Here is a 16,404-nt window from a genome sequence, read left to right on the forward strand (position 1 = left end):
CGACGCTGACTTCACCGACTTAAAGTGACGATGAATTATTCAAATTAGGGCGCCTGGAAATTTTTGATAGGCTATTTTTAGCCCCGGAAATCTGGTTGGTTGCCAAAAGCTATGGGTTTAGAAGGTTTCCCCGAGTGAGCTGGCTGTCATGTCACAGCAAGCTGTATAATGAGGACGGGGAGGAAGTGTGTGTGTGTGTGTGTGTGTGTGTGTGTGTGTGTGTGTTTCTGCGTGAGCGGGGGAGACGGTGACGGAGAGAACGCGGGGAACAGCAAATCCTCCTGTCATGTGGAAACACTTCTGTGTTTTTGTTCTGTCTTTGGTTGGGAGTCGGGCATCTGTTTTCGGCGGCGCCCGCTCCTCAGTCCTCTTGTCAGCTTGTTGATTCTAAATTAGCGGCGAAAACAATTTATTGAAACCCATCCTTTGAGCTGAGTGAGCGACAGCGGCACTCCTCTCTTGTTTTGTCATGTGTCTGTACTAAAAAAAACAACAAATAACTTCTTATATCGTGTTCGGGGAGAGGGAGTCGGGGAGCGAGGGAGAGGGGAAACCCTTTTCCCTGCCAGAGAGCACAACCGTTCATTTTCTCCTCCGCTGCCTCCTCCGCCTCCCATTTTTCTTCCCCTTTTGCGATTCACCATCTTGAGCTGTCAAAAAAAAAAAAGGGAGAGGAAAAAGGTGCCGTTACCATGGCGGCAGCTGATCAAGGGAAAAAGTGCAGCCCCGTGTATGACAAAAACATGCTTTTGTTTGGGGACTTCATTGTAATGTGGGGCATTTCATTACTAGCCTCCTCTTCTTCGCTGTCTCTGATATTCCCTGGGACTCATCACTGTCCTCCCAGGCACTCGCTTTATTTTTATCCCACTTTATTTAATAAAAGAAATATCATTCAGCCTTGTCTCTATAGAATAAGGCCGAGATGGAAATCAATTACTTGGCGGTTTAATTATGCATGCGCTACGATGGTCTTTAAATGAGCCATTCAGCTAACTACACTGCACAATGTTGATTTAACCACTGTTTAATTTTAGAATGGGGAGCTGGATGTGACGGAACTTGCAAATACAGACATCATGTCTGTTTCCCAGCCTTCACTGTTCTCCTCCTACAGGCTTGCTCACTTATCACACAGCATGTCTGAGCAGAAACACTGGATGTGTGTGGAGCTAATGACCCGGACTCTTCAGAAGACAGTCATCAGAAGGTTGTGTAACCCCACAGGACCTGTTAGGGGGTCCATCGTTTCCAACAAGCGCTCGGCAGACGAGATTTCTCAATGTAAAGCTTGAATTGTGGAGTCTGGATTGATCAAGACACCGCATGCTGTATGTTAGCGTTCATGATTTGATTATGCTCTAAGAGAATTTTCTATACTTGCCTCCTCATTTCACTTCATTTGAATTGTCTATATTTAGCAGACTGTCCTGTCCAGGGTGAATTGCAATGAGCGCAGTGGGAGAAAACAGCATGAATAAACATGAGAACCTGTTGGCCACTTTCCCCTCCGTTCACACTCTAAAGGTCAAAGAAGTGAAACAGAAACAAGAAGCTGCTATTGACTCCTTCATTGTGCTATAATCATTTACATTTCAGCGGCAGCAGCTGAAGAGAGCGACATTTACAGTCGTGATCTCCAGATTCACACGTCGTGCTGCGCCGCATTCTGGTACATCGATGCCACTGTCGGCGGAGAAAATGTTGTTTTCCTGGGAGACTGTTGAGTGAGTGTGAGTGACTGACAGCGGTGCGTAAATACTGTATGTAGCGGTCGCCCCGGGGATTTAAACCTATTAATAGAAAGTGTGTGCGTGTGTGTGTGCGGCCTCCATCACCTCTCCTCCTGAGTCTACGAGGCGTTCAGGTGACAAAGACAACAGACGGAGCTGCGTGTATTCATGTGACCACAGATATCAGCTTGTTTTCTCTGTGTTGGTGAGTAGGAGGGAGGGTGCGTTCAACTCTGAAGCAGTGTATTAAAACTTACATTCATATACCACTATGTTGCTTTGAAGGTTCTGATTTATGATTTACTGCACCATTGAATTGTCACTGGATGTAAATTATGTACTCCTCCAATATGAACAACACTAAGACTAGCCCACTAACCCGCATGTCTGTGTAAACATAGATATTAAAACATTTTTTGTTTAGATCCACATGCTGTACATATATAAAGGTTTTACTGATATGGAGGAGGCTGTTGATCCGGCAGCTAGAGAAGCTGAGCGTAACAGCGTAAGTTCAGGGTAAAATACTCAGCTAAAGTTGGCGAAGGTGGCTGGAGTCCATTTGTCCCGACTCCACCAAGCCGCCAGAACCTCTGACCTGTTTGGATCACAGGTTGCCAAAACTACCAAACAATCAGCTGGACTCTAGTTGACTTTGTTTACAAGCCGTGGTCCACTGGTTACTAGGCAACATGAAGAGAGGGAGGAAGGGAGAGGAGGGGTGGATTTATGAAGAGAGAGAGAGAGAGAGAGAGAGACGGTCCCGTCATTAGGTACTGTAGGTTATCAGTCAGTAACGTGGGTTGCTGGTGATGAGGAGGTCGGTGTGTGTGTGTGTGTGTATGTGTGGGGGGTCGCTTTGAAGAGACACAACACCACTGAGTGACAGACATAGAGCAACAGACGGAGGGATGTCTCTAGCCAGGGGTCTCTGCTTCCAGCTGGAGCTCAGCGCCGTGTCTGTGGGAGAGAGGGACACAGACAGAGATGGAGAGGACGGCTCTGGCTGTGTGCATCCTCATTTCAGCACATATATCCAGTGATGCTGTGGTCATTTGCTGTAAAATAAGGGCTAACTTTGACTGTCAGCAACATGAAGAAATTCATCTTTATAGTAAACAGTGATTTTGTTTGTGTCACATTCCCCGTAAAAAAAAAGGTTTTATCTTCATATTTACATAAATATGAAACTGACAGAGATTGAGATTAGGACTATGTGTAGCGCTGCACAACAAGCTGTTCCCTCATATTACTAAGATTATTTGCATTGACATATGAAAATGGACGACACACAAATGAAGCCGTAATATCCAGAATACGACACCTGTCCACTCAATCACGAGCAGAGCTCAGCTGTCAATCACAACGTTTTACCCCCTTTATACAGCATGAACACTTCACAGAAACCATTTTTACATAAAACATATTTACAGTTTACTTTGAGTTTTAAGTTCGGCCCGTGTTCTACCTGCTTACATGGAGGCGACGGGATTTATGACCTATTTTGCAACCAGCCACCAGGGGGCGATTGAAATGTTCTGGCCACACTTTAGGGGAGCGTTCATGTTGTCCATCTTTATTCATGTCAGTGTTTCACATCCAGAAGACACAGAGCAGCATTACCGTTCAGTAATGTTCGAGTCATGTTTAGCAACCACCAACCAACAAATGTCCACAGGTCCAATATTTACTTTAGATTTCCAAGGACAAAAATCTGTCCCATTAGCAGCTTAATTCTCCGCTAGCTTCACCAGTTAGTCGCTAACTAATGTGCAACAACTGCTCCATCTCTCTATCAGCTAAGGGGTCCATGGCCTGAAACACATTGACACATTGAAGACCCCTGCATTTGATGATGAATTAGAGAGCACATGAAAAGACAAAGCACCTGACGTGCTGCTGCTTCAGAAAAAAAAAGATGTCTTTTAACTGGTCCATAAAGCCTGAGTAAATGATTAATAACCATTAATTAGTTGTAATTAGCAACAACTATAAACCGTATTTGAAAGTGGCACCCTGCTATCTTCATGAGCTAGAAATGTGAGTGAACAGGCTCAAGGTGGGTTTACCCTGCGCAGTATTACATGTGTGCTGCCCTCCTGAATATTGATGGATGCATCTATGTGGACGTGCAGTTTAACACGTCTGCAGACTTCATGTGCGTACACTGTGGAAAAGCCCTAAATCCAGATTGAAATTATAACTGGGCAATCATGCGGAAACAGAAGGCAAACCACATACGAGCTCAAACCCCCAAACCCCACAGGTTTAATTATGTCAGTGTGTAGACATGTGTGTGAGAGAAAAAGTGTGTGTGTATGTGTGTGTGTTTGTGTGTGTGTGTGTGTGTGTGTGTGTGTGTTTGAGATCCTCTTGGACTCTGTTAGCACCTCCGGGGTCCCCTTAGCTTGATGATGTCACGGCGGCTTGCAGAGGAGTGAGGCAGCATGGTGGTGGATGGTGGTCTCAGGCCAGGATGGGAGCACACAGCCTCAAATCATGGTGTCAAACAGATGGTGGCAGTCCCAAGGAGGTGGGGGCAGCGAGTGTTCTGATTGGCCAAGCCAGCAGGGCGGTTTCTGAAACAGAGCCTGAGCAGAGTGATGGGCTGCCTGGTTGTGTGTGTGGGGGGGGATCTTTCAGTGGGAGGATGCCAAGGTTTGCCCATCCAACGTGTTGCTGTGCCAACAGATGAAGGGATGCACGGAAAAAATGTGCGACCCATGAGAGTCATTCTTATTTTTAGCTTTCTGAGTGAGTGCTGGAGCTACCAGGATTCACCACAGAATATTTCAAATACTGGAAGGGTTCATTTAAGATTCATTGCAGCATGAAAACATGAACAATCAGATTCAAGCTTGGCAGCAAATTTCTCTTACTGTAATATACGCCGCCAAACAATTGGCTAACTCAATATTTCTGTTCCCAATTACTGGTTTAAAATACCAAAAGTAAATAAACTGTGTCTAGAAAGACATTTTGCTATTACACTGTTTGAATAAAATTTTCAGCAATTAAAATTCCATTGACCTACATTGTATTGGGGAAGCATATACTTGCTTTTAACAACGCATTCACATATGAATGACTCGTGTATCCTCTGTCAATTTGTGCACATTCTCAGAAATGAACGCTACGTGTCAGAAAGATGCAAAAGGTGGCTGAACGGTCAGGTCCTCCTGTAACAGTGCCTCTTGTGGGTTTGAGTGAAATGACACTTTAAAAACGAATTCTGCAAAATCTGCTGAATGCACCAAAGAAAACACCTCAGGAGGCAGCTTCTAGCCACATGTTTGAAGATGCATATATCACCACAAGAGGCACGTATTATTAATATGCAATATTGATTCCGTCTAAGTGCAACTACTGCTGTAAGTGGCCTGCAAGTAGATTCTACAGGGATAGATGATTTGTCTCGCTAATAGTCCATCAATGTGAGTCATCCATTTGATTGTGTTTGAATGCTAGCTAACTAGATGTTGTAGGCCTGGGGTTGACTTGTGTGCAAATGGAGTGCAGGGTTTCCTACAACACGGACCTTAATCAAAAGCTACTTGGTTAGGTTTAGGAAAACATTGGTTTGGGCTAAAATGGCCATGTTACTTCAGTTCTGAACTTAGGTACGCTGCATGCATAATTTACATGATATTAGGGGGTGACGTCACGTACGAGATGTTACCTACATGATGTAACGTTAAAATAACTCTCCGTTGACTTTTGGCTTCACATGGCACACAAACAGCGGCCTCCTGAATGAAAGTCAGGACCTCATTCTCAAGCAGAATTGTCACTCTTTACACCATGACACCTGACTTCCTCCTTTGCTGCCTTAACAATTACAACGGCCACTAGAGGTCGCTGCCTGACAATTAACGGAACTGTTGGTTGTGATAAGCCTCTTTCACAGTCAAACTACTGTATATGGTTGTTTTTGTGATGAGCGCATGAAAATGAAGGCGCCCCATCTCGCCTGAAACAAAACAAACCCTTGCTAGCGAAAGAAATCATTCAACTTTTAAGAATTTAAAGAAGCAGATGCACTAATTTACACAATATACAATTTACAACACATATTTAAGGAGTGAGTGGGCTCTTTAGACCATCATCTTGTAAGTGAATTGATAATGAGACAAGGTGCTTCAAGATGTGCCTGATTTAGCTCAACAGGTGACACTGATTGGATCACATTGTACATTGGATTTGCAATAATTATTTAGAACAGCACATCGCAGTGTAAGGGATTAAAGAGCACAAGTGGGAAAAAGAGGCACATACAGCTCCGTCAGTCACAGTCAAGTGGGGATGTGACAGAAGTGAACGCTGCTGGTAAAACACCAAGTTTTAGTTAGTTTGATTATCACTAGCTGGAAACATGATTTACCCAACAGCCTGTCAAGTTAAAGTTGGCTCAAGGTTAGATACATTTTTAACCAATTGGACTTGTGGCTCTAGTAGGGTTTGGTTCTGACAGCTGGATCCATCCTTTTTGTCCATTTCGGACATGTTAAGCTTTGCGGCTGATGAATCACCTCCCTCTTATCACTTATCTTTGAATCGATTGATCAAATTCACAAAGCGTTCGTATGTTTTGGCATTTTTATACTAAGAAACCCCAAGTACACTTTTTGGATTATCAAAAGTAGTGCTAGAGCATTTTAAAGCAGAGCTTTACAAGGTCCAAATACCAGTCTTCACCCATTTTAATGGCTCAATTGATCTACTCCAGTTTAATCCATCTAAAATCTGTTGTAGGTTCTAGAAATATATGGCATAACATATAAACTGACCAGAGGCTGCAGTTTAGTCACATTATCAGTATAAATTGACAGGCCCATTCATCCACTGTAACCTGCAGACCACCAAGCTATTCCATACCGGTGTATCACTTACTGTTTCCAACCTGAGGCTGCACAGCTCCAGTGTCAGCGTCCTGGCCCGTCAGCTCTGGTTCACTCCGGGGCCGAGTGGTAGATGTAATCCACCGGGGGATCGTGCGATCGAAGCTGTTTGATCTGGCATTTTCCTCATGTCTCTTCCCTCAGCCAGCGACAGGCAGAGTTCCAGGGAGTGGCAGACGTGTCTTGTGAAAAATGATGTGATTATGAGGAGGGCCTCCCTGCTTCAGGACTGTGACAGCGATCATATCCCATCAGTGTTCGGGGTGGTGATAGGGCTGCTGACTGACTCTGTTAAGTCCTTGCTCTGTGTGTATAGTACATCCAAAAAAAAGTTATGAAAAGAAGCATCTAAAGAATACGGCTGTCAGTCAGAGTAACAGTATGTCTTCTTTATAGCTGTCTACATCTACTTTACAGCCCCGGTTATTTTGAAATGCATGCCATGTGCTATCATCCCGCCCAGCTCTCCCTCGCTAACGAGGACTAACGCAGCGGGGATGTGATAACAGCGTGTGTAAAGAAACATGTTTATGATTGATTCTTTCCTCGAGGAGACTTCCTGCTCTTCCTGTGGGTGTCGAGTGACTGATAGGAAACTGAGCTTAATGTGATGCAGCACTGATATGAAAACATTCAACTGGAGCACAATGGAATAATGCTGAGAGAGAAAACTGGAGAAACAAAATGAAGGTTTTATGTTAGCTGTGTTTACTGTGAATCATCTAGCCTATTGTCGTGGATAGTGAATAAGAATGAACGGCAAATCTTGTAAAGGGAGAAAAAAAGAGCCTCAGTATCTCAGTCACACTGCGAGCAATACAAAATATAATGCCTTGCTAGTTGCCCATGGAGACTGACTGTTCATGACAATCTGTATTACAAACGTGTTGGACGTAAGGATGGGAGATATGACCTAAACTTCATGTCACACTATTGTTTGTTTGTTTTTATGATGACAGTGTTATATCGCAGTAATAGAAAAATTAAAGGGACACTGAAAATGTAGACATATGTAGTTTTGGGAAACCAATTTTAATCAGAAGAGAAAGATCTATATTGATTGACTTATGCCTAAACAAACTAAATAAACAAAATCTCCTTGTTTTCAGGATGGAATAAAGTAAATAAACACAAGTTTATATTAGGCGGACCCTGCCACCATTTCCCTCTGAGAACAGCTTATTTAATTGAAAAAATAAATATTTCTGAGTTTGTATTATTACCTCATTAATATTGTAAATACGAATGAGATAAATACTGAATTTGAATTTCTACAAAACCACATAGTGCCCCTTTAACTTCAAAAAGCAATACAAGATAAGGTATAGGCCTCAGCAGCATTTATTCGTAGAAAACCCAAAGTATATTTAAGTAAGTGCAAAGTCAGTGTACCACAGGGCTTGTCTATCAGTTACACACAGCATCAACAGACAAACATACTGAGGAGGAACACGAAGCAAAGTGAGCTTTTGTGTTAAGTCTAAGGAGCTCTGTGGAACTTCTGTGTTGTGCTGGAAGCTGGTTATTAATTTATGTTAGCGGACTCCATTTCTAAACTAATGTTAGCTAGTGTTGCTCTCTTAGCGGAGCAGAGAGAGGCACTGAGATGAAGCAGTGCATCAAGTCACATCCTTTTGACTGTCGGGTAAGATCTGACTCGAGTCCAGCTGCATTAAACGACTTAAAAGAAATCCTCCACCGGCTTGTATAGGCAACGAGAGACAAGGAAGCTCTTATGTCATGTCATGTAACAATCTGCTCACATATGGCCAATAAAAAACTGATTAATACATGTAAAATTGCTACAAACTGTTGCATAGCACCCCTTTAACAACAGAGCCAGCTGAGCTTGCAATGCAGTGTTAAGTAGATTCACACAAAGAGCAACGTGACAAAACAGTTTCCCACATCTAACCTACTACTCTGGTTATTTAATTGGCTTCAAACTCGGCTTAACGTTCACACAATTCCTGTTTACTGTCCCTTAATATTTGATACTTATTACTAATAGATGGAAAATGGCAAAACTTACATCAATCCATCCATGAGCGTAGGTTTTAAGGCGAATCCTGATTTTTACGTTGCTGGCCCACGTTCAGCAGTCCAACGTCGAATGTTTAGCGTGCACACAGCCTATTAGAGATTTCCAGTTGTTGTGGGGACATTTCCCTCACAAAAAAAAATGTCTGTCTGTGTCACCAAAGCTGGAGTTAGCAAGGGAAACAGTAGTTACTGGATGTATTTTTAGTTCTATGAATTTAATGTTGTCGCAGCCACAGCAAAGCACACTATTTTATTTTTTTGCAGCATGGTGGCGCACTGGTTGGCCCCACAGTAGCAAGAAGGTCCTGGGTTCGAATCCTGTAAGGGCCTGGCCTTTCTTTGTGGAGTTTGCGTGGGTTTCATGTGGCCACTCTGGTTTTCTCCACCATCAAAACACCTAAATTAGGTTGATCCTCCAGTCAGTGCCCTTGACCGAGGCACTGGCTAAGCTCTCTAATTGGTCCTGCTCCTTCGGGATGGGTGAAATGCAGAGTACAAGTCGTAATTGTATGATATGTGACATAAATAAAAATGTTTCTTCTTCTAATATGCTATGACTGTGTCATGGCAGAATGTGACACCAGTGATGGAAACCACCCACCCTTAATTGGACAGAACAAACCTGCTCCTATCTTATCAGCAATGTGCTACAAATCCACTTTGCCCTTAGCAAAGGTGATTGTGTCATTGAAGTCATATGGATATGAATGCTCAATCCAATATATGTATATCTACAGAGAGAGAGAGAGCCGGATATGAAGGTCACAGGTTTGACCTCTGCAACAGCCACCTTGGCCATTATCAGCTGCGGCAATGAGCGAGAAACTCTGAAGCTAAAAGCCTTAAATGTAATGAAAAGGATGGCTGAGCAGTTAGACGAGTCCTCGGGCTAAATTAGATCTGCATTGTTCAGAGATGGACCGTCTGTGCTACATCCGCCCCGTGCCGCCTTCAAAGAGCGATTTATAGAAGACCAGTACGTATTTAGCATGCGGGGTGTGTGTGCTGGAAATCAGGATGTGGAGAAGCATGTGCCTGTTGCAATCACATGGTAGAGTAGCACCTTTGCATTTTTAATGTCTGTCATAAATAACCTTGTGAGGCCGTGTGTGTGTGTGTGTGTGTTTGCGTATAAACCGGAGTATAAGTGTGTGCACCTGCATGCATGTGCATTTGCCGCTTAATGTGACATGATTCAGCTGTTACAGGCCGGCGTGCACAGGGAACATGATATATCCTCACTCTGCAGACATGAACGCGACGAAATTACAGCCCAGCGTGAGGCAGCAGTTGTCATTAGTCGGCGCAGCATCCGAGCATCCAAAGGCTCAGGCAGTCCAGCTGTTAGTTTCAGCCAGTGTCATGATGTGAAGGAGGCAGAGATAAGGACACTGAGAGGGCTGAGATAGACAGAAAGTTGAGTTGAGCAGTAGGAGCAGTAATCGCAAAATCCACCCAAAAACATCTCTAATACTTTCATCACAACTCTCAACCTTATACCTCGATTTCTGGGGTTGTTTTGTTGTTATATGTTGGAATGTTTTTCTATTTCTAACCGATAACGAGCCAAATTTTATTTTTATGCTGCATGAACATTTTTTGGAATGGATAGTAGAGACAGGAAACAGCCCCATGTTAACAGCTTCTGAGCATTCACATCATCTGAGAATTCAGGATGGTTTTACAGAGCTGGCTGTGTGAGTGTTAAGAACTTTGCATTCAAAATAGAGCACTCCATAGATTAAATCTGAGGCATCTATATTTGTTTAACTTTTGAGGCAGTCTTATAATAGTAAGCACAACTTGGAAATATTTGAGCTAACAAAAAATCTGACTACGACACATATGAGTTGTGTTCTCAAGCGATGCCACTATTACTGCAGTGGCACAGTAGAGATGTTTTGGCTGATTCTGCTTGGCACCCCTTCAAAGGTGAGATAAAGTGTTATGGTGCAAGCTTTGTGAAGAAATAAAACTTTTTACTTACCTCCACAGTTTGGGTGTGAAAGTGCTACAGAGTTAATAATTTGTTTTTTTATGATTATAAATCTGGAAATTTGCCATCCATGACTTCTTCTGAAACACAAGGAACTTCTAAAGTAGAAAATAAAAAGGCACAATATGTAAAATAATTGTACTATTCAAAAAATGGACTGAACTTCATCAACTGAGTGTGAAGAAACAACAGTATTTAGGTTATATCAAAGATGTAGTAGAGTATCTACTGAAGCTAGCATGCTAACAAGCTACAACTTTCTTCTTATAAAGTCCGATAGCCCCGTAGACTTTACATTTAGCAAGAACATATGATGAAAATAAACTAAAATCTGTATTCATCATTGAGCAGCTTATGAATTTCAATCCAAAGTTCTTTGTTGGAGCAGAAGATAACAGCACAGAGCAGCCTGTGGTTTTGGTGATTTGCAGGTGAAAAGGCCTGTATTTCACTGGGACTATAATTATTTTCATTATGTAAAAGGTTCAGATTCTCAAGTGGTCAAAAAAAGTGAAATCCTTTACATAGAGTACACTGCACTGCATAGTGTTAGTGCACAGATTTACAAGTGAGATCAACAAATAGTGTCCTGTTTGCTGCCGCCTACAAAATATCATCCATAGAAAAGGAAAAACAAAGAGTCTAATTTCTATATTATGAGTGATAATAAGTTCAGTGTTTATAAAAGACATGCAAAGTACAGTAATGCAAAACGTTTGCCGAAAGTAGAGGTGTTGAAGTGTGAACATTTTGTGAATATGACGATGGCTCATAGTTATGAAGAGAGATTCAGTGGTATCTTGTATTGTTTATTAACTGCTGAATGATGCTGAGTAACCATATCAACTGTCATATTGCAACATGCTGTGGCTTGAAACCATGCCAGTGAATGAGCAGGACAAACAAACACACGTATAAAACGATAAATGCATTTATATTTATAATACATGAAGAGAGCGCATGCTAAAAGCAGTCGAGTGAGCGCACGCACACAGTTCAGGAGCAGGGCGACCCAAATAGTGGCAATGATATTTTGAGAGTGTGTGAGTCATGCAATCCGAAAACAAGGCAGGGTGTGAAACGACTTCTTCAGAGCTCAGTAGGCAGAGCGCACCAGAGGAGAGATTGTGGGAGGAAGGTGGAAGAAGGAGCATAGTAGGCTGCATGTGTGGAAATCTGCTCCGTCTAGCTCTCGGAAAAAAGACGTGGATGTTTGCAGATTGAGCGTGAGCCTCTTCCAGGGCAGCGGAAAAGCTGGATGTGAGCTCCGCATCTGACAGGTGGTTCCATAAACACTGCAAACCGACACCAAAACAAAACAAGATCTGTTTATGACTCATCAGCTAACACTGTTAGAATACAGATTCAGCTGCAGTGCATCAACACACTATCATTTAACCAACCAAAGATCAAAGTTACTTATAATTATGGGGATTTTCTTTACAGACCTTTTAATTAAGAACATACTTGCGTGATAGCGTTTCATAGCAATGCATTCTGTACTTCATGTCGTATTATCAGTGTCATAGTGATAAAACTGGAAATTGTTTTCTCTCAGCTCACTGCCCTTCTCATGTCCACATTCCTTGCTTTACCCTGTTGCCAATAACACTTTGGGCCAATCCCAGTACACCGCTTAAGATAGAACTTTATTAATCTCAAAGGGATTTATTGTGCCAGAGATTGCTCCAAAACATTTACAGTGTGACCAGTTGGTACTTGGTTAGCCGTATCCCTCCATTTTGCACATTCAGGCTAAGAGCTAGTCCCGATTCTTGTGTGGAGAGAGAGGTAGAGTGAATCGTTAGGTCTACATGAAGGTTTATCAGAGGCACACTTCAAACTCTGGGTGATGACAACTCTTTTGTCATATCAATGTATTATGTTGCTTTTGTTTATAACAAGCATAAAAAACGCTACTGCATTGCTAATGTCTGTGTAGCTAACTTGCTAACGTAACATAGTTTCTGCTGATTTGTGCATGACAGTCTCTTATTTTGACAGATTTCAGTGTTGCCCGAAATGTTAACAAAAGTCCAGCTGCAAAGTTGCTGCAGTTGGTACTGCACCTCTAATATCAGTGCAGACTGGCAGGGTAGGAGCACGGGTTGCTAATGTTGGCCACTGCTAGACCAGGCAATGAAGCAGTGTTCTTTTTCATCTGATTGATGGTGTGAAGCTGTGAACAAATTGTGGGCATCCATCCTTTTTTTTTTTATCTCCATCAGATCATTGCAAATGACATTGTGACACAAGGATTGCCACAGTAATGAAAGAGAAATCACCGCAGCAAAAGATGGCATATAGGAGACGTCCATTCATGTCTGTTTCTGTAAACGGCATCAAAGAAGGACCTTGAAGGATCGTCCCATTTCATAAGGGAGATTTTAACCTCTACTCCTTGCAACTCTGTTTTGAGGTGCAAGGAGGAACCTGATAATGAGTGATAGGGGTAAAAACTGAAAATGGGATTGATTATTTCATGACCTCACCTTGTCTCTTCCCTATCACCTCGCCTAAAGCTGGCGAGAATACTGGGCCCTAATGAAAAGTCCTTAAATCCACCCATCCCTTCATGTTGGCAGTAAATATGAATGAAGGGGTTACCAAACAGCACTCAAGAGGGCTATTTAGATGTCCCTATCTCCGTCTGACTTTGCCTTTGGACACTGCTGCCCAGACACAAGGGGAACGAGTGAGAGAAGACAGCTTTCATTTGGAGCCAATCTACCAGTGTAGCACCTGTGTTGTGTTCTATATTGAGACAGAAAAAAAATGATCACAGGCAGTGTTGGAGATGACAGAATGTTGCTAGGAGTGGTGAAAGCTATCTGTGTCCCGCAGAAGAGGATCAGCACAGTAGTTAAAAAGGTTTAGTAGGCTTTGCCACAAATGAACTACCAAATGTGCCAGGGGTCATCTCAATAACGGGAGAGTTGTAGTCAATAACTAAACAATACTGTCAATAATCAAATGTTGGTCAAACACAATTCTCCTTATTACCAAATACCTAAGAAGTAGAGTAGAGAAAGTCCATTCTTGACCTTGGGAATCACATTTTATCATGAGATTCATTAATGGAGGGAGTAGTCACAGATAAAAAAATAAAAAAGGCCATTTACATCTGCTGCCAAAGACTATCCTTGATAGACAGAGCGACAGGGCTTACCATCTCCTCCCACATAAGAAAAAGCTAGTGAGAGAACAATGAGTGAAGAGTTTACTGAGAGTGGGTTATCGCTTCTCACGATATCCTTTATAAGAACTTGTGAGGAATGGTTAAGAAACCATTATAGATTGACAAAAACATTCTACAGAAGAAACTGCCAGCAAGTCAGACCCACACACACTCAACAACAACAGCAGACCATCATTTCCTCTCTACCACAGACCCACACAATACTGTACCAGAATACAAGAAAGACAGGATCAATGTGCCAAAGAGGAAGGAAGATGTTAAAGCCTACTTTTGCCTCTGCCACTATTTGAGAAAATATGGTAAACCACCACAGCCACGCAAAAGACTATTCGATTATTAAAGTTCAATAATAAACTCCACATTGGTGTCAAAATGCCAGTGTTAGCTAACATTAGATGATATCACATTTTAAGTTCATAATGAAATGCCACGCCATAGACACAGCAAGCTAGCTGTTTAGCCAACATTGGAAAGCAAAGGGTTGCACTATTAGCCAGATAAACATTAAGGCTAACGTCAGCCTCATTCATTCGTCCATTGACACTTGACACTGTCTGATTCAGCAACTTTGAAGGTGACAAAGCAATAAATATGGGAAATATGTAAACATAGAATATTTAAGATTGAAGGTAAAAATAATAAATGTTGACATAACTTGATATGTCATAAGAGATTTACACAAAAGCACAAAATGAATACAACACACAAAAATAATTCTCCCAATTCCCCACTGATGTCTTATGTTTGCTTGGTTGGATTGACCATTTTCCTACTTGCTTTACTGCCAACTGCCCAACATACCAGCAGCATTAAATTAAATCTGACTGCAGCTGCTTTCCCATGCTATATTCCCACCAGGAGCAAGGGGGGAGTGTGTGTTTATTTGTTGCTCTTGCTAATAGATTGCTCCTCTCTCTGGAGTCCATTCAAATTGATGCAAGTTAATTAAACTTGTCTGAGTTCACTCTCTTCCGCAAGAGTAAATGAAGGGAATGATCTCGGTGGCTGTATCCTGAGCCAGTGTATAGAACATCAAGGTTCAAACAATAAGAAATGTAACATATGTTTTTCTGTTTTTCTCTTTTCCTCTCTTGTAGTTTATTGCCTTTGCGTCATTGTTCTTCATCCTTGTCTCCATCACCACCTTCTGCTTGGAGACTCATGAGGCTTTCAACACCATCATCAACAAGACTGAGCTCATGCGGAATAGCAGCGTGCCGGACTCAGGCCCGCAGTATGAGATTGAAACTGACCCTGCGCTCACCTACGTGGAGGGCGTTTGTGTCTTCTGGTTCACCATCGAGTTCCTGGTGCGTGTGACTTTCTGCCCAGTCAAGTTGGAGTTTGTTAAGAGTGTTCTCAACATCATCGACTTCGTGGCTATCCTGCCTTTCTACTTGGAGGTAGGGCTCAGTGGCCTTTCTTCAAAGGCTGCCAAGGATGTGTTGGGTTTCCTCAGGGTGGTGCGCTTTGTTCGTATCCTGCGTATCTTCAAGCTAACACGTCATTTTGTGGGGCTAAGGGTGCTGGGCCACACATTACGGGCTAGCACCAATGAATTCCTGCTGCTCATCATCTTCCTGGCATTGGGAGTGTTAATTTTTGCAACCATGATCTACTACGCCGAACGAATTGGCGCTAGGCCCAATGACCCCACTGCTAGCGTCCACACCAAGTTCAAGAACATCCCCATTGGCTTCTGGTGGGCTGTAGTAACCATGACAACATTGGGCTATGGCGACATGTATCCAGAGACCTGGTCAGGCATGGTCGTGGGTGCATTGTGCGCCTTGGCTGGTGTGCTGACGATAGCCATGCCTGTGCCTGTTATTGTCAATAACTTTGGGATGTACTACTCCCTGGCCATGGCCAAGCAGAAGCTGCCCAAGAAGAGAAAGAAACACATCCCTCAGATGGTGCAGGGAGGGTCCCCCACCTACTGCAAAGCTGATCTCAACACTACCTGCAACAGCACTCAAGGTGACCTGTGCCACCACAAAGGGAGCAGGGTACTAGAACGCAACCGCTCAGGTAAGACCATATGTCCACACCAAGGCTATGTGCAAGTATTTTTGATGCCTAAACCTCACCAAACATCAACAGAAAACAGAAAAAAAATGCAAAATAAGAAGTGAATTACTGTATATTATGTTCCACTCCAGTCCTCCAGTTAAGAGTCCTATTCCCAACCAATTCAGCCACAACAGCTTGCTTAAATTCCCAACAGTGTCACCTTCTGTCCACCTGAAATGAAGCTCCTGGAGCAACATTAGATATAATGTTCCAGGAACAGCATTAGATGCAAAGATATGACATCACAACAATGTGATTGGTCAGTTGCAATGATGGTCAACAACATTAATTATGACGTTCTTGACATCAGATAGACTGAGCAACCACACCTCAGTAGTAAAGTTCTGGTTGCACCAAATGGTGTTATGAATGAAGTGACAGCAACAATACACGAGGGACTTCATCCCAGGTAGAAAGCAGTGGCCATTTGACAGATTCCCCCCTGAGACCACAAATGTTTTT

The 16,404-nt window shown here is 42.7% G+C and overlaps 1 protein-coding gene across 6 annotated transcripts in view; it reads left to right on the plus strand.

The window, feature by feature from the left end:
* Window positions 1-16,404, plus strand: part of kcnc2 (potassium voltage-gated channel, Shaw-related subfamily, member 2) — a 95,923-nt gene that overhangs the window by 65,848 nt on the left and 13,671 nt on the right. For all 6 annotated transcript variants that reach the window (XR_014621597.1, XM_084346513.1, XM_084346516.1 and 3 more), the window contains exon 2: window positions 14,967-15,900. Coding sequence is in view for 5 of the 6 variants with exons in the window: in XM_084346513.1 (XP_084202639.1) it covers window positions 14,967-15,900 (934 nt within the window). In the remaining variant the exon portion in view is untranslated. The remainder of the gene's footprint in view (window positions 1-14,966; window positions 15,901-16,404) is intronic.

This window comes from Pagrus pagrus (genome assembly GCF_965226575.1).
Source record: "Pagrus pagrus genome assembly, chromosome: 23".
Taxonomy (NCBI): Eukaryota; Metazoa; Chordata; class Actinopteri; order Spariformes; family Sparidae; genus Pagrus; species Pagrus pagrus.